The sequence below is a fragment of the Rhinatrema bivittatum genome, chromosome 7 (genome assembly GCF_901001135.1).
Source record: "Rhinatrema bivittatum chromosome 7, aRhiBiv1.1, whole genome shotgun sequence".
Lineage (NCBI taxonomy): Eukaryota > Metazoa > Chordata > Amphibia > Gymnophiona > Rhinatrematidae > Rhinatrema > Rhinatrema bivittatum.
This window is the reverse complement of record NC_042621.1, coordinates 189,701,490-189,720,853: the sequence shown is the minus strand read 5'-3', so window position 1 is coordinate 189,720,853 and position 19,364 is coordinate 189,701,490. Positions and strand designations below refer to the sequence as shown.

General features: G+C 46.8%; 1 protein-coding gene across 4 annotated transcripts in view; it reads right to left on the bottom strand.

Annotated features, from left to right (window-relative positions):
• Positions 1-19,364, bottom strand: part of RUFY2 (RUN and FYVE domain containing 2) — a 143,228-nt gene that overhangs the window by 70,983 nt on the left and 52,881 nt on the right. For all 4 annotated transcript variants that reach the window (XM_029609665.1, XM_029609664.1, XM_029609666.1 and 1 more), the window contains exons 8-9: positions 17,537-17,606; positions 14,435-14,536 (exon numbers count right to left, since the gene is read on the bottom strand). In XM_029609665.1, the coding sequence (XP_029465525.1) occupies positions 14,435-14,536; positions 17,537-17,606 (172 nt within the window). The remainder of the gene's footprint in view (positions 1-14,434; positions 14,537-17,536; positions 17,607-19,364) is intronic.

Below are 19,364 nucleotides of genomic sequence, written 5' to 3'. Positions count from 1 at the left end.
TAGAGCAAAGGCAAACTTGACTGTGATCTCCTAGGCACACAATCAGGCCAATACAGTACAGTGCGCTCTGGTGTTAGTCCGCGTGTTTTCGACGCACTATTTTTACCCCTTATACAGTAAGGGGTAATAGCGTGTTGAAGACGCGCTGCCAACCCCCCCTCCCCCCCGAAACTAATAGCGCCCGCAACATGTAAATGCATGTTGATGGCCCTATTAGTTATTCCCATGCGATACAGAAAGTAATGCCTGCCCAAAGGCAGGCGTTAATTTCTGCCAGCACCAGGAAAGTGTACAGAAAAACAGAAAAAACTGCTTTTCTGTACATCCTCCGACTTAATATCATAGCGATATTAAGTCGGAGGCCCCAAAAATTAAAAAAAAAATTAAAAAAAATTTTTTAAATGTGCCCGTGGGTCGGAATACGGACGCTCAATTATGCCAGCGTCCATTTTCCGAACCTGTGGCTGTCAGCGGGCTCGAGAATAGACGCCAGAAAAATTGAGCGTCGGCTGTCAAACCCGCTGACAGCCGCCGCTCCTGTCAAAAAGGAGGCGCTAGGGACGCGCTAGTGTCCCTAGCGCCTCTTTTTATTGCGGGCCCTTGTTTAAATACTTGATCACGCACCCAGGAGAGTGGCCTGGGTGCGCTTTGGGAGAGCGGGCGCTCGCCTCAGAGCGCCAGCTCTCCCGCGGGATTTACTGTATCGGCCCGTATGTTAATGAAAATTTAGAAGCTGATATTCAGAGGATGTTCAGTGCTAAAATTTAAGCTTCTAAATTAGATTCCTAACCTTAAGTTTGCAGTGAATATAGGAAACTAAAACTGAGGTGCTTAAATTTAGGTGCCCAGGACTGGAAATCACCACAGAATGTCTAATTTCACTCTCCCAGACCAGGCTCTCACCCGACTCTGTCCACTTTTAAGGCACCTAAATTTAGATGCTCAGCGGGGAAAAAAAAAGTTCTTTTGGCACCTGGATCTTTTGAATATCAGGCTACTATGGATTTAAATATTTTCCATACTGCAGTGGCTGCCTGATTCAACCAACACCTCTCCCACCTTCACAAAAAAAATCCAGCAGGCTGCTGACTGCTAAATATCTTTTTAAATCTCTTTCTCTGCAGTGGTCTGGTTTCCAGGATATCTGTAATGAATATATATGAGACAGAGTGGCATACACTGGAGGCCCAGAGAAGTTAGGTGTGCCTCCAAGACTGGGATGGGAAACACTGGCCTACATATCCCTAAACTCAATCAATAGAGAGCTACCATGTGAAACAGCTAACTTCTATCAGCAAGCAAAGCAGGAGTGTCTGGGAGAGGTGACAAGCAGTAAATTGGATTAGGTCTCTGACCATCACACAGACAAATAATTCATTATGCTCAATAAAAATGATCAAAGTAGAGTTCCATTTGTTGGACTGGGGGCGGGGCTCTCTCATTTGGGAACTTTTGTCCCCATGACCTACCTTTCTCTATTTCTTTTATTAAAACTTCTAGCTCCCTGCAAGAGTTTGAGCACACTGCAACTGCATCGGCCATCCTATACATTGCTGTGTACATTGATGACACTATGAGGCTGATATTAAAAAAAAAATTTGGAGCAGTAAATTTAGGCACCTTTGTTAGGACTCTAGTTTCAGAATCACTAGTTATTTTTGCAGTTAGTTCACCTTCACCTACATGATGTAGACATTGTGACTTTTGAGTTGAATCAGGCTCAGCATTTTTTTGCAAATGCTGAAGTTAATTAAAGACAAAGGTACTACAATGAATAATTCCATGCTATCTCTATACTTAGAAATAGTTTTCTTGCATTTGTAGATTGTCCCCCAAAGCAGGTATATTCATACCAATACATTGATCATTGTTGGATTTTTGGGACGTGAAGTAAAGCTGATCTATTCCAACCTTCTACATCATTAGTGGTTGGGCAGCCACGGGTGCTAAATTCAGCTACATCTCTCCTTGGTAAAAGTTAATTTTCCTCATTAAAGAAGTGGACTTTCCTTGGACATCTGGCACATGATGTAACACACAGACATATTCAGGTAAGTGGCATCAATATAAACTTAGGAGAGGATTATTTATAAGGAAGAAATGCAAAGATTTAAAAAAAGGTAAAATTGTTCTTACTTGATAATTTTCTCTTTGAGTCCTGCTAGCCCAATCCATTACACTTTGGATTTCCATGTTCCTCAGCTTCTGGAGGGCACATCCCCTTTTCATGACCTCACTTTGGCCATAAAAGGAGAGTGGTCATAGGCTCCTGCCAGTAGCCACTTGCCAAGGCTACTGGACAAGGACCCCTTCTCCTCCTCAGACCAATTCCCTTGGGCCAGCTCGTCCTGGCAATGAGCTCCTGTCCACCATGCTGGCAACTGTAGTTAGCATGACCAAGTCAGGCGGTTCCAAGTCTACCCCCTTTATCAGGTTGTGGGGATCTGCCACCAGTCCAAACTTTCCTCTGCTACCCAGGAAACACGAAGGTGGCAGCTGTATTTCTGGGACGCTGGAGACCAATGGGCCAGCAACACCTGTTGCAGCGAGAACATATGTGCCCTGGCCCAGGGAACTAAATCTATCGTGGCTGTCATTAGCTCTAGTAGCTGGAGATAGTCCAATATTCTAGGTGGTTTTAGGGCACGAAATGCGCTTATTTGGACCATCAATGTAATGACTCTTGAGCAGCAAGGACAAGCATCCTCCCTTGTGTTAAAGAGCATGCACAAAATTTCTAATGACAGGGAAGGTTCCAGGCTGCTCTTTACGTAGTTCACCATCCAGCCCAGCTTATCTAGGAGCCGGACCACTGTAGTTGTAGCCTGCTGGTTCTTCTGGGCAGTTTTTGTTTTAATGAGCCAATCATCCAGATACAGATGACCCATTTCTCCTGCTTGAACAGAGCTGCCGCCATCACCACCATAACCTTGGTGAAAATCCTGAGTTTGTTGCAAGTCCGAAAGGCAGGGCCTGAAACTAGAAGTCATGGCCCAGAATGTAAAAACAAAAATAACTCTGAAAGGAAGGGCTCATGGGAATGTGGAGACAGGCCTCTGCAAGGTCCAGTGATGCCAAAAGGTTTCCTTTTCTTATTGCCACCATGATCAAGCAGAGAGTCACCATTCTGAAATAAGGTAACCTCAAGCACCTGTTGACCCATTTTAGGTCTAGGACAATGATGGTGAACTCCAGTCCTCGAGTGCCACAAACAGGCCAGGTTTTCAGGATATCCACAAACTTAAGAGTAATAAATCACCTGGACCGGATGGTATACACCCCAGAGTTCTGAAGGAACTAAAAAATGAAATTTCAGACCTATTAGTAAAAATTTGTAACCTATCATTAAAATCATCCATTGTACCTGAAGACTGGAGGATAGCTAATGTAACCCCCATATTTAAAAAGGGCTCCAGGGGTGATCCGGGAAACTACAAACCGGTTAGCCTGACTTCAGTGCCAGGAAAAATAGTGGAAAGTATTCTAAACATCAAAATCACAGAACATATAGAAAGACATGGCTTAATGGAACAAAGTCAGCATGGCTTTACCCAAGGCAAGTCTTGCCTCACAAATCTGCTTCACTTTTTTGAAGGAGTTAATAAACATGTGGATAAAGGTGAACCTGTAGATGTAGTGTATTTGGATTTTCAGAAGGCATTTGACAAAGTTCCTCATGAGAGGCTTCTAGGAAAAATAAAAAGTCATGGGATAGATGGCGATGTCCTTTTGTGGATTACAAACTGGCTAAAGGACAGGAAACAAAGACAGAACTGAGCTCCCAGATACTTCAGAGTTTGAGAGGGGACTAAATGGCTGTTTGCTAGGTCCACTACCCATCCTGGAGACTTCATGCGCATCAGTACCTTTTGTACTGATTGTCGACAGAAGTGCTCTAATTTTGTACAAATGAGCCAACCGTCCAGACACGGATACACCAACACACTTTCCCTTTTGCAATGCGGCCACCACCACCACCGTCACCTTGGTGAAGGTACGCACAGCCATCGCCAGCTGAAAGAAAGGGTTCCAAACTGAAAATGTTCCTTTAGGATCATGAAACTCGGGAATCTCTGGTGTTGCAGCCTGATGGCTATATGCAGATATGCCTCTGTCAAGTCGAGAGATGTCAAGAACTCTCCCTTGGATACCGCTGCTATGACAGAACTCAGAGTTGGACCTCAGAATTTCTATGCAGAAACGGGGAACCTTGAGAGCTGCATTTACCTTCTTTAAATCCAATATCGTCCAACATGTCCCTTTCTTTTTTTTTTTTTTTTTTTTCGGAACCACGAAATAGATGGAATATAGAAAAATTGCTTCTCCCTCTTTTTAAAACTGGCCAATTAACTCTTGAATTGGATACAGGAGGGAAAGGTCTCTTAACTTAAATTGACCTCCGGCCACAAAGAGCATGTTCAGGTTTGAGCCAACAAACTCAGCAAGACATCTTTGTGAAAAAGGAAATAATCTGAGCAGGGTCTGATGCGGCTCTCCCTCTTCTAGAGGTGAGAAATTCAAATCCCCATTGGAATCCTCTGATGTCTCATGATCCACATTCCCTTGAACCTTACCAGGGATAGCCTCCCTGTGGCATTTGCCTGCCATGACTGACAAATGGGAGGCCCGAGCAATCGATAACTATATAGTAGGTTGCTTTGCCTTTACTGAGTGCCCCTGCAGAAAGGTCTTCAGGGCCTGGAAACATTCTACCCAGCGTAAGGAAGATGGATCTATACTAGAGCTCACAGGCCTAACCTTGCTCTTGCCAAACTCGTTCTCTCAGGGAAGCTTCTGCCACCATGAACAAGGGAGGAGGAGAACTGACCGTTGCCTCACCTCCTACTCCACTCCACTCCAGAGACACCACAGGCCAAGGGGATGTCCCAACATGGGCAAAAGCTTAGTAGTCAAATTGCTTTGAGCATCTAAATAGCGCTGACACAGACGGAGAGACAGCGAGGGCTGAATTGCTCTCATTTGAAAAGCCTCACAGATAGTAAGGTGCTTGGACCCATTCGTTCCTGGTGCCCAGCTCTCCTGAACTTCAGCTCTAGGCAACCTCCTGCATGCACACCAATGCCACCCGAGTGTACGCGCGCAAATATGCGTTCAAGACTAGGTCGTGGTCGTATGTGCACAAGTATCTGCGTAAATACGTGTTCAAGTTTAGGTTGTGGTATTATGCGCACAAGTAGGCACGCTTACGCGGGTGGGAAAAGAACTGCAGCCTACCATGCAGCTAAGCAAAGCCTGCCTGCATCTTCAGCGTGTTTAGGCCTGGATCCATTCAACATCCGGCACCGAAAATCACCAAAGGCCTGAAGAGCTTTTCAACAGCTCAGGCCTCTTGACTGGCCGATAACCCCTGGAGACTGGGGCCGAGACACAGAATCCTCCGCTGCCTGTTCCACTAAACAAGCTTTGCGCATTAAAACCAGCAGAAGACGTCTACCAGAACCAGAGACTCCTCCTCAGTGCAAGTGCCTCTCTGCACCTCTGTGGGATAGGGAACCACCGATGATAGTTGAGGAGGGGATTCCCCTACCTCTCCCGCCGATGCTGCTGACAATGCTAGGGAATCGAAAATGGCCACTGTTCCAAAGCAGACGGGGAAAGCCTCAGCACTAGACCCTGTCACCCACGAGGCTCGTTTAGCAGTCGATCTAGCACTTGGCTCCCCTGAATTGCCTTCCCCCACCAGCGATGCATACAGAATACAAGCCGTCTGAATTTAGGCGCAACAGTGAGTCTGCACACGAAAGGTATTGTCTGCCTTGTGCCATTGCCATGCAGCCCAAACATTGCGCCGCTATCGCCACCCCGTTTACCTGAATCTCAGGTAACCTCTGGGTGACCAGTTTTGAAGCAGTGATCAAGGCCTCGAGTGGCCGGCACAATTCCATTGCCTCCCGTTCGCTCTTACTTGCTTTTTGTTTTTTTTTAAACAAGCTATAAAACTGTATCCAGTGCTGTAACTAGCCCCAAAACAAAGAGGTACAGAAATTCAATACTTCCCTGCTCAGACGGAACCTGAAATGCAGAGCTGCCAGCAGAACCAATGCTGCCTCATGGGGGATGAGGGATCTGGACCATCGGATATACACAGAAATCTTGGAGTGAGCTACCATCAAGGGTCACCAACCCCCTACTCGTCCGCCTCAAACCAGGACCTAACACAACCCCTTGGGAGGAACTGCAGATCTATCGTCTTTTTTTCTTCTTTCCTTTTTTCTTTCCAGACTGCAGGTTTTAACACCATCTACCACCTGCTGGAGACAGAGAAATACTGAGGGGCTACAGGTGTCAAACTGGATTACATACAGTGTCAGTGAAACTTTCGCTGTCTCCATCTTGACTAATCTAGGTACATACAGGGAACAGGGTCTAGACCAAGACCCTGTTTTAGGCCTATCAATATTATCCCCTGGGCCTTTTTCAGAGCACCCTTCCCATAGGGAAGCAACTGAGCCTGGATGCCTTGAAGGCATCTCTTCCTCCTCCCCTAGAATGGGGGAAGCACCCTCAGCCACTGGCCCACTCCCTCCTGAGGCCATTTCCCAACTTTAAGGGGGTTCCCGCTAGACCCTTCCAAGGAAGCCAGGCCTGGGCCAGCATCACAGGTTGGGTAGGAGTCAGATACAGTGGACACTTTTGTAGCCCTGCAGGAGCAACACTTGTGACCTCGGAGCATTGCTGAGGTTCTTTAAGGCTCATCTTTTCCTTTTTTTCTTGCATTGCCGCAACGTGGTGGTTCCATGGAACTACCTCTCTCATACTGCCATGAAGTGCTACATTTTGTGATTTTCTCCCCCCTCCCAGGTTCTTCTGCTTACTTACCACCTCTAGGGACCCCCACTGTGATCAACCAGATGCAGCCTTGCTGCTTACCACAGTTCATCCACTGCATCTGTGCTGTTCCGCTGTGGCTACTGTTGGTCTACCACAGCTTTGCCAACTGCTGCTGTCCACATCTACCTGGATACCTCTCCCAGGGGCCCTTGCTCTTTTTTTTTTTTTTTTTTGCAAAAAGAGCTTTATTCAACTCATCACCTCCAAAGCAAACAACCGAGTGCCAGGGCCCTTAAAGTGGAGCACAGAGAGAGGGAGGACATGGACTCATCTTTCCTTGAAAACAGGCCAGGTCCACCAGTATCCTTTGCCTCTAGGAAGTGGGGGTCCTCCTAGTGGAATCCCCAGTCCCTTGGGAGAACGGATCTATACCTAGGTAGCTGCAATATGGAAAGCAACCCTGAGAGGTTGCTGACCCAGGAGCTCCATAGACTCTACCAAGCCAGGGAAGCACCCTAACTCTGAGAGCTTTCAATCAGTCTGTCTACACTTGTTTGCAGCTACAGGAGACAGAGACTATTGGCAAGGGCCTTCGCCCAATACCCTTTCATAGACAAAGTGAGGTAATGAAAAAGGGATGTGCTTTCTGCTTCCAGCATCTGAGGAACAGGGAAATCCCAAGTGTAATGGACTTTTCTAGCAGGAAGAAAAGAAAAGGGAGCTTATTTTAATCACATAAGAACAAAGTTCACAACAATGTTTGGGAAAGCAGTCAGTGCATGATTATAAGATTTGAGCACTTTAATGATACTGACTCTTACCTATAAGAAACATTTTCAAAACATTTTTGGGTCTTTGGAAAAGGTATTTAAAAAAAAAAAAAAAAGAGAGAGAGAGAAAGGTCCATATTTAGTCACTGGCTGGATTGCAAAGTTAGCCGGATAAACTTATCTGGCTAACTTTGGAGGGATACAGCACAGTTGCTTACCTGTAACAGATGTTCTCCTAGGACAGCAGGATGTTAATCCTCACAAATGGGTGACATCATCAGATGAAGCCCGGCACGGAAAACTTTTGTCAATATTTCTAGAAGTTTTGACTGGCTCACTGAGCATGCCCAGCATGCCACTATCCGTGCGTACATGCGAGGTCCCCCTTCAGTCTCTTAACATAGATAAAAAAATAAGAGTGAAAAAATAAAACAACAAAACGCAGGAGAACCCAACTCCGTGGGGGGTGAACGGGTTTCCTGAGGACTAACATCTTGCTGTCCTAGGTGAACACCTGTTACAGGTAAGCAACTGCGCTTTCTCCTAGAACAAACAGGATGGTAGTTCTCACAGATGGGTGAATACCAAACTCCAGACTGCTCCCGGCAACAACCAAGACCAACAAGGTGCCAACGGGCACAACCACAACTGCGGTGCTGTTGGTCAGTAGGGAGACAGCCTGGTTCCAACCAAGGGGCCTTAGGTAGGAAGAGTTGGGTTTAAACTCGGAAGAGATTGTGTAGAACAGATTGGCCAAAGGCACTGTCTTGTTGATCATCCTTGTCCAAGCAGTAGTGGGCAGCAAATGTGTGCAGGGAACTCCATTACACTGCCCGGCAAATGTCGGCGACGGGAACCGCCCACATGTGGGCTACCAACATCACCATGGCCTTTACAGAGTGAGCTTTGATTCGGCCTCCAAACTAAATGCTCGTTTGTGCATAGCAGAAGGTGATGCAGTCTGCTAGCCAGTTAGATAGAGTCTGTTTTCCCACTGCAACTCCCGGCCTGTTATCGAAAGAAACAGAGTTGAGTGGATTGCCTGCAACCTGATGTGCGTTCCAGATAGAAGGCCAAAGCCCTCTTGCAATCCAATGTGTGAAGAGCCCATTGCCCTGGATGGGAATGAGGCCTCAGAAAGAAGGTGGGCAAAACAATGAACTGATTGATGTGAAAATCAGTCACAGCCTTAGGAAGGAACTTGGGATGCATACACAGGATCACACAATCATGAAAGAACTTTGTGTACGGTGGGTACGTAACCAAGGCTTGAAGCTCACTAACTCTACGAGCCAAAGGGATCACCACTAGGAATATAACCTTCCAGGTGAGGAACTTTGGGTCCCAGGAGCGCAAGGGTTCAAAAGGAGGACGCATTAGCCGCGCCAGGACAATGTTGAGGTCCCAGAACACAACAGAAGGCCAAAGAGGGGACTTTAGCTGAAGTAGATCCCTCATAAATCGACCTACTATAGGCTGCACCGATATGCGTGTGCCAGCGATACCTCGATGGTACGCACTAACCGCACTTAGATGAACCCTGACCGAGGTGGTTTTGAGCCCAGACTCGGAAAGGTGCCATAAATAGTCCAAGAACCTGGGAAGGGGGCATGTGAATGGATCTAAGCCATGCCCCTCTCACTAGGTGAAGAACCTCTTCCACTTCAACCTGTAAGACTTCCTGGAGGAAGGCTTTCTGGAAACTACTTGCACCTGGGAGACGTTTTCCGAGAGGTCCAGGGGCTGAAGGACTAGGCACTCAACATTCAAGCTGTCAACGTTAACACCCAGAGGTTTGGATGGCGCAGGGCGCCCTGATTCTGTGTTATCAGACCGGGCACGGTCCCCAGTCTGATGGGATCCCTGATCAACAGGTCCTGAAGGAGAGGAAACCAGGCTTACCGGGCCAGTAGGATGCTATGCATCATGGTCCCTCAGTCCTGCTGGAGCTTCAGGAGAGTTTTCAAGAGGAACGGAAGAAGAGGGTATGTGTACAGGAGACCTTTCCCCCAATGAAGAGCGAAGGCGTCGGAAGCTGGATGGCCGTCCCACATGAATAGGGAGGCAAAGAGGTCCACATCCGGAGTTCCCCACGGTGGAAAATCTGGGATGCCATGTCTGGGTTCATGGACCACTCGTGTGGCTGGAAAAAGCGGCTTAGGTGGTCTGCCAGCATGTGCAGCGTCCTGGGCAGGTACGCCGCATGTAGAGACAGCCCCTGCGACAGAGCCCAGGACCAGATCTGTGCCACCTCCTGACAGGAGGAACGACCCCGTGCCTCCTTGCTTGTTGATATACCATATCACAACTTGATTGTTCATCCGAATCAGGACTGCCTTGTGGTACAACCGGTCTCGGAATGCCCAGAGGGTGTAACGGATCGCACGAGGCTCTAAGAAGTTTATCTGACAGAGAGCTTCCTGAGTGGTCCAATGGTTCTACATATGGAGGCCGTCCACATGGGCTCCTGAGCCCTGAGGAGAGGCATCGGTGGTAAGGAATCCCCTGCTCTAGATTGGAGAGATTCTCCCACAAGGACAGAGAGATCTTCAGATTGTGTGATGGAGACACGAGCCTCGAGGTTCTGGGAAGCCTGCTGCCATTCTGACCACAACGTCCACTGTGCTCTGCACATGCAAAGGCAGGCTAATGGGGTAACATGGACTAAGGCTGCCATGTGGCCCAACAAACAAAGCAGAAGGCGGGCACTGACATTCTGACTGCTGTGCATCAAGGTTGCCAATGCAGATAGGGCAAGGGCCCGATTGCGGGGCAAGAATGCCTTCACCTGAGTCGTGTCCAGCCTGGCTCCTACGAAGTCCAGCTGGGGAGATGGGCAGAGGTGGGATTTCGGGTAGTTGAGAACAAAACCCAGAGACTGCAGCCCCTGTATCGTCAGGGCCAAAGTGTTCAATACTTCTGCCGGAAGTCACTTTTGACCAACCAGTTGTCCAGGTATGGGAAGATGTGCGCCTGAGGTATGCGGTGAAGATGCGAGGGGCTGAGGACAAGCCAAAAGGCAGCACCTTGTACTGATAGTGAGCCTTCTCCCTCACAAAGTGAAGATACTTTCTGTGATTGGGGAAGATGGCAATGTGGGCATAGGCGTCCTTGAGATTGAGGGAGCAGAGCCAGTCTCCTCTTTTGAAGAGGGGAATCAGAGTGCACAGAGAAACCATCTTGAATTTTTCTCTTCTGAGGAATTTGTTCAACGCCCTGAGATTGAGAATGGGGCACAAGCCCTCAGTCCTCTTCGGTATGAGGAAGTACCTCAAACAGAATCCTTGGCCTTGTTGACGACGAGGAATGGGCTCTACAACTCCCGCTGTGAGAAGGGCGGATAACTCTGTCCAAACTATGATCTGCTGGGTGAACGAACCCCATGATGGACATGGGGGAGAGTCCGCTGGGAACTTTCTGAAATTTAGTTGTTACCCCTGGCGAACTATAGCAAGGACCCAGTAGTCCGAAGTAATGGTCGACCAGTGGTGGGCGAAGTAGAGATATCTGCCTCCCACTGGATGATGTAGCATCAGGGGTACGACTTATTGGCCCATACTTCCTTGCCTCCAGTCAAAAGCCTGTAGCCGGGGTCTGTTGGGGGCCGACTGGGGTCTAGGTGTCCGCTGTTGACGGGAGCGGCCCCTGGAGCTAGCACGGGGGTAATATTTCCGCTGCCGATAAAAGGACTTCCTGGAACTTGGTCTGGAAGATTTCCTGTCAGAGGATGGAAGATCCGAAGCACTAGCGGAAAGTTGTTGAAGGGTTTCATGGTGATCCTTCAACTGAGCTTCCGCATCTCTGACCTTATCCCCGAAAAGGTCTTCACCCGTACATGGGAGGTCAGCCAATCTGTCTTGCACCTCTGGTCGGAGGTTGCACAGAGCCAGGCCATCCTATGAGTGCCGATGCCCATGGCAGCCACCCTGGCCACTGTTTCAAAAACATTGTAGGTGGATCTCACCTCGTGTTTCCCGGCCTCGAGATCCTGCTGTACAATGGTGGTGAACGAATCGATTCCTGTTGCCGTTGAGGCAGTCATTCTGCTAGATTCTGGACCTGTTTCCACAGGTTTCAGTTGTACTGGGTCATATACAACTGGTAGGAAGTGATACGAGCAATGAGCATAACGCCCTGAAAAACCTCTCCCCCCAAAGCATCCAGTTCCCTATGTTCCCGCCCCAGAGGGGCAGAGGCATGGGTGCGGGAGCATTTGGCCTTTTTGAGAACAGACTCCACAACCACAGACTGGTGAGGGAGATGATGTCTCTCAAAACCTATGGCCTGCTGTACTAGATAGGTGGCATCCGCCTTTCTATTCACTGGAGAAATGGATATCGGGTACTCCCACATCTGAAAGAGAAGATCCTTAAAGATGTCATGAATGGTAACAGACACTATCTCCTTAGGAGCATCGACAAATTGGAGAACCTCCAACATTTTATGTCATGCATCCTCCTCTGTGAGAAGCTGGAAGGGGATAGTGTTGGCCATGGCCCTGACAAAAACCGCAAAGGAGGAGACCGATGCCTTTCCTCTGGTGGTGAAGGGTCCAACAGGGGGTCATCAGAGATCTCAGAAGACGACTCTGAAGAATCATCCCCCCATGGTTCGTAAGGGCCTTCTTGGGACCTGTGTGGGTGAGGCCTGTGTAAATCCCTCACCCTGGGCTCTGAAGGTCTCGAAGGTACTGAGGGCACCAAGGGAATCGATGATCCCAATGGTAATGGAGGTACCGGAGGCCGCAGGAGGCCGGAGGGTCTGAGTAAAGGCTTGGGGAACTGAGGCTTCAGTTCTTCTTCCTCGGAGGACCAATGATGGGGATTGCTCCCGAGGGGGACATCGTTGGCTGCTGGGGCATCGTTGGCTGCTGGAGAACCGAGGGTCCCTCGGGCATCGGCTGTGTCAGGAGGGCACCGAGTAGGACATCCACACGCTTGAGCAGGGGGGCTAAGACAGACTGTGCAGGCTCCGGCACCAGTATGGGGGCTGGTGGCAAGGGCAGCTTGGAGCACCACACTCTGCACCCTTGGGTCCAACTCCTGGAAATCGGCGAGACCATAGAGGACCGGTCACCGTCCCCTCGGTCTTTAGAAGATATTGCCGGGGGTATGGAGAGGGGGAGCATATTGAGCGGTTCCCCCCCAACCCCCGGGTGCAAATGACTCTGATGCGGGTGTGGATGGAGCAGATCTTTTGGGACCAAAATGTTTCACCATTTTATCAAGCTGAACACGACGGCTCTTGGGGGTCATCTAATCACACAGCTGCTACCCTCTGACGTCGTGAGATGCCCCCAGGCAGAGGATGCAGACCTCATGCGGATCCGTGATGGACATGGTCTGCGGGCCCTGGGGGCATCGACAGAAGCTGGATGAAGCCATGAAAAATAGCCGGCGCGTGGTCGATGATGGGGGCGACCGAGAAGTGGAATGCTGGGAATCGACTGTGAAGAAGGGAGGAACATTTTTACCTACTGCGCCAAGGAGATATACCGACCGGCAAAGTGGGACCTGGTGATTGAACGGGAGAAAAATTGCTAATTTAGCACGAAAAGGCTGATGAAGCAGAGCTCCAAAAACCACAAGGCAACTGCACCGTGGAAAAAGAGAGACTGAAGGGGGACCTCGTGTGGACACGTGGATAGTGGCATGCTCTATGTGCTAATCAAAGCTTCTAGAAACTTTGACAAAAGGTTTCCGTGCCGGGCTCCATCTGATGATGTCACCTATCTGTGAGGACTAACATCCTGTTTGTCCTAGAAAAATGAGTGGTGCAGCCGCACTACTGAATATAGCGAGTTACCTTAAAGGTAGCCAGATAAGTTTATCTGACTAACTTTAGGACAGCTCTGAGTATCAGAGTTAGGGGCTCATTTACTAATAATTGTTCCCATAGACACAGAATGGGAGAAAAGCCTTAGTAAATCAGGCTCGTAGTTTGAAACATATCTAGCTAACTTAACTCTTCCCAGAAATGCCCCCTAAGTTATACGGCTAAGTCAGACCCGCTCCATAGCAGGTCTAAATTTAGCGGTATATATATGCATATATTCAGCAGCTTAGCCATGCCTTGTAATTTATCTGGATAAATTATATGCGGTTAAGTTACTTAAATGGACAGCTTTGAATATTGACCTCACCATGAATAATGATATATACAGACCATATATAACTCAATAATTATGCAATCAATTATGCAACAATTCTACTACTCAATAAAGGCTCACTCTAAATGCTTCACTCTACTTCCTCAAAGATTTTCTTAAATAGAAAAAATCTTTAAGGCTTTTTTAAAAGCCTGCGTATCCGCAATTAAACGTAAACTGCCTAGTAAGGAATTTTAAAATGTAGGCCCTGCAATTGAAAACGCTCGTTCTTGTGTTTCTGTTAAGCGCACTACCCACAGTGAAGGCATGTCTAGAAGGCCTTGATTTGAGGATCGCAGGATTCAGCCCGATGCACAAACTTGAAGATTATAACTAATCCAAGAAAAAGATACACTGTGCAATAATTTGTGAATTATCATTGCTATTTTGTATCTAATGTGCAACTATACTGAGAACTAAAGGAGGGATTGTAATACTGGGGTGATGTGATCTCTAGCCGGATAAGTGTCCAAAATATTCAAAAGTCGGCATTTAGTAGATAACTTGCAAGTTATTCAGCTAAATGTCTCTGAATATGGACCTCATACTTCCTAGTAATTGTACAGGATATAACTGCACATGTAGAAATCATATTCTCGTTATTTGTCTATTACTGTATATGAAAGAGTACATGGGTTTTGCTGGGTATATACTCCACCTCTGAACACCTCCAGTTAACCTTCTGCAGGTGATTTCACTGTCCAGTCGTGCTGGGCTTACCTACCTCTAAATGATGCTGGGCCTTCATTAAAATGAGCGTGTTTTCATTTCTTAACTGGTGATTTTCCTCTTGAAGTTTGATGATGTTGTTTTTAGCTATTGCCAGCTTGAAAGAAGTAAAAACGATTAACAGTTTAGTGAACATTCCCTTGCCACATACAGGTTTATGATCGAGGGGGGTTACTGATCCCCACGACACTCTCTGACTAACAACTTATGAGTGTATTTTCAAAGGTGTTCCGTGTGTAAAAATAGCATATATGCATGTAAGCAGCTTGTATTCACGCACTGCTATTTGATAAACAATGAAAGCATGTACGTATTTTCGGTTTTGTGTGCAAAAAAAAAAAAGGGTGGTATAGAAGCGTTCTGAGGAGGGGTCAAGAAGTTCGCTCAGTGTTTTCTATTTTATAAGAGGTTTGTGCATATACATTAGCCAACTTGTTTGTACAATTTTATACCTGCTGACTGACAAAAGGCAAGTGAAATTGGATGTGTCTACAATTTTTGGGTGGGAGGTCTGGGTTAATTTGGAGGGTGTTCAGGGTGAAGTGCAAGAGGATGAACTGGAGACTGACTGGGTGAACTGGCGGAGGTATCTGCAAACTGATGATTTCAAGAACACGGACAAGTAAGTATCTTCAAAATGCAAATAATTTATAGGGAACCTCTCGCCGCTTATAAACCAGGGTTTTTAAGCATTCATGTGATATTTTTTTGCATGTAAAATATACACATATATGTTTATAAAACAGCTACAGAAAGCACTTTCAATACATTGCAAATATTTGCACATGCTGAAACATACGTGCCTACTTTCAGAGCAGAACTACACTGTATTTTATACACTGTACTGCAACCCACTGCACAGTTTATAAAATACTAGGATAAATCTCTGCTCATTCATTTACATGCACAAATCCAGTAGCATGAATAGGTTTGAAAGCTAGGCTCTTATTGTCAGAAATGGTAGTACACTCCTCCAAAGTCCCTTTTCCACAGGATCTGTAAGTCTTACTGCAGCAACATTTCTAGTCTCAACCCTTTGAAAGAGATGAAGCACAAGCCATCAAGCAAACCTCTGAGCAGACAGGATGGGCCAGCTGATCTTTATCTGCCACCATCTACTAAGTTATCATGTCTGTTCCTCTTGACTCCCATGAGTCACCACAGAGCATGGACCCCAAGTCTCCAGCTGGAGGCTCTTAGCCTACAGTGTGCCTTGCAGTTCCAAATGTATGGTTTACAAGAACAAGAAACAGAGCAAAAAAACACACGTGGATAAGTTCCTCCCAGAATAGCCCAGACCACAGAGTTATCTTCCATTCCAGATGATGGAAACAGAATAAACCTGAGGTACAGAGTTTCCTCCTTGATAAGAGGGTATATTTACTTTATCTGTCTTAGCTTTGTTCTGTCTCCAGCTAGATGGAGGTGAAATAGTCCATATTTGGTTCCAAAAAACCTTAATAGGCCAGAAGTTGCATTGGTAGTTGTTGCATCAGCAGCAGGCCTGCCTTCCCCCTCTCCAGTTCTGTGCAAGTCTAGAGCTATGGAAGTCTGATTGCAGGCACTAGGAGGGCCAGGGCTGACCTTGCAGTTTGTGGGATCTGAGGCACAGAATGCAGTTGCACTGCCATGTCCCAACAGAGAACTGCAGTCCCAGGAGTGAAGTTACTACAGTGGCACAGTGCCCCCTAAAGCATACAGCCCCATGCAGTTTCCCCAAGAATAGCCCCGAGGAGGGTATTCCCTGAGTGTCAGAGTTCACCTTAGGAGTGCCACATGGTAGTAGTTGACCTCTTTTCCACAGAATCACAGTGGGAAGAGCAGGCCACCTTGGTACTGACAAGCTTATATCTCAGGGGTAGCAAAACATGGCTTTAGAGAGACCAACATGGTAGCAGTAAACATCTGCCCCAAAGCACTATATTGACTGCAGTGGAAGATCATCACAGCAGCGGCAGATTCCTGTCCCAGCAGTAGCCATAGCAGGGGACCACTGCAGCATGGCTGGCACTTACATCAAAGTATCAAAGGCGGGCTTGGAGTAACTACTGTGATAGCGGCAGGCCTTTACCCCAAGGTACTAGAGGAAGGGAGAACTACAGCAGTGGCAGGACCTCTGCCCTAGGAGCAGAAGCAGCAGCTGTGCTGGAGGGACCACCAGGGTGGCAGAAAGCCCCTGCCCCAAGGTCAGCAGAAGCACCACTACAATAGCAGCAGGAGCAAAGGGAGGCATCATCTGTTGGTACCATTTTGAATTCTAAAACTGGTGGGGCATGAGCTACTAGGAATTGCTCCTACCCTCAAAATCCTCAAAGTGCTATTTTGGGTAAAGGGGGAGGGAGCATTCCAGGTGACCTGGGCAGATTGACAGGAGGGATAGGAATGGGTGGGGGTTATGTTTTGTCTTCCAGAGGGTGAAGGGTTTCAAGAAAGAGGATTCGGGGGGGGATGGGGAGGGGTTGTCTGCTAGTCAAAAGGAAGAGGAGGATCTCCTGGGTCAGGGGACATGTTTAATCAGCTAGATGTCCCAGCATGGAATGGTGGGACAATATTATGCATTCCCAAGGCAGAGGATATGCGTACATTACCACAGTTGGTAATGTATATGCATTTCTGGCACAAACAGGATTTACTAATGCTTCTTAGTGGTACAGAAAAAAATTATCTAATGCCTTTATATGATACTTTAACTAAAAAAAAATATTTGACAAAAATATTTTGTGAAGGCAACTGTAATCCGCTCGGTTTTTTTTTTTCAGCGACTACAGGTGGAAATTTTTTCTTGTCCCCTACATTATTGGATGCATTTTTGTGGTCATTTTTTGCTTCTCTGCTCTTGTGTGCTTTCAATATGTTTAATCTCTTATGTACCAAACAGAGGTGTAGTTATGATTCTCAGTTTAGAAATATGTTGGCCTTTTTACAGAAAGGAAGCCTCTGGCTGTGTTTTGCTCTGTTGCTGCTAATGGAAGGGAGGATAATTCCAGGGTCTGGGCTATTCTGGTGGAATTCCAGGAAACCTCATTAGCAGGTAGATCAATTTTTTTGTAAGCAGAATTGAAAAAAAACCCAACAACAACAACAAAAAATCGCATACCTCTTCAATCAGCTTAGTGTTAGACTTCTCCAAGGAATCAACTCTTGTGTGCAGGCTGCTGACGGTACTACTGCAGAGGAAGAAGCAGCAGACATTCAGAAGAGCCCTGACAAAACAAGAGCCGGCAGCTCACTTGAACACAAAAACAAGCACCTTCTTGTGGTAGTGGACTGGATCATTACTGGAGGAAAAATGAAATCTTTTTTTTTTTAATTTATGCTGCTAACGGGGTCTAATTCCACAGTTTTTGTGTACCATGCTATGAAGAAGAGCAAGATGCCTTTTCACGTGGAAAAAAATATGAAACATTCCAAAAAACCTCCGTGGAGTTCCTGGCACTTCCCACCCTTTGTCTTTTCCTCTCCAAAATGATTTTGACACTTCTTGGCTGATTATTTTGGCTGGGGAATTAAGCAGGGTGGCACGAGGAGGAGGAGGAAGGCAAAAATATCAACGAGATTTTCAGCGCAGTTAAAATACTTAAACGACTGCCTTCCCAAAAATCAATATACCGTTAGCATACGGAAGCAAGACACCTTAAATGTGCAGAGTTTTCAGAAACCTACTCAAAACCTGCCGACCGCACTCTCTAGTGCAGGGGTTCCCAAACCGGTCATCAGGGACCTGCAGCCGGCTGGGTTTTCAGGAATCTATCCCGAATACGTAGGAGGCAGACCGGTATGTAACGGAGGCATATTCCAGGTGGATGTCTTGTAAACCCGACCGGCTGCGGGTTCCGGAGGACGGGTAAGGGAATCCCCCGTGCCAGTGCGTTTCAGAAACACCTTGTCTGCACTGTTTTACCCAGTCGGTAGAATTTAGTAAAACTGAATAAAATGCAATTACACGGTAAGCAAGGGGAAAAAATAATTTGTTAAACTCTCCGGTAAAATCCCTCATTTTCTATGATGGCTATTTAAATTCCTTTCCAAAACAGACAATATTAAATATCATTTTAATATTCTCCAAGGAGGCCACTGAAGGGTAAACTGCATTTCCTAGGAACCAAAATCTTTCCTTGGTCATCAGACAAATCAAAGCACACACTGGTAAGAGACAAAAATAGCAAAAAACCTTTTGGAAAATACCTAAAGACAAGCCTAGCTGAACACTTTTCAGCATGGTACATCTTGTGTGTGATCCCATCGTTTCTCCCACTTGGGAAACTGAGGTACCAGATGTTCCTACCCTACCCAAGAGGAAAAGATGGAATATACTGAAGATCTGGCATCTCTAAGATATTAAAGAGGAAAAAAGGAAAATTGGTTCTTACCTACTAATTTTCGTTCCTGGAATACCACAAATCAGTCCAGACAAGTGGGTTTTGTATCCCTACCAGCAGATGGAGTCAGAGAACAAAAACCTTTTTGAAACTGCTACATAAGCTAGAGTGCCACCTGCAGACATAAGAACATAAGTCCCTCAGTACCGAGCTGTACCCAAGCTAAGATGTAGACAAATTCAAAAGCTAACCTAACTCCCTCCTCTACGTGAGCAGGGGAATAAAAGTAGGCAACTTTAGCCCTTTGGACTCCGCCAAAAGGTTTACTAGTTGCTCCAGATCCTAGCCGCAAACTAACCTCCCCTGAAAGAGGAGATCACTGAGCTGGGACTTGACCAGATATCCATTGAGAAATTGCATAACCAAAGAAAACATCTAGCCGATACCAGTGACACCATAATCCCGGCTGATGTGCAAAACAGATCATAAGGTGCATTCGCCACATAAGTCACGGCTGCTCCAGACGTGCCGCTTGCCTAGTGGAGGCTAAGGAAACCTGTGGATAAAGGTGAACCAGTAGTTGTGGTGTATTTGGATTTTCAGAAG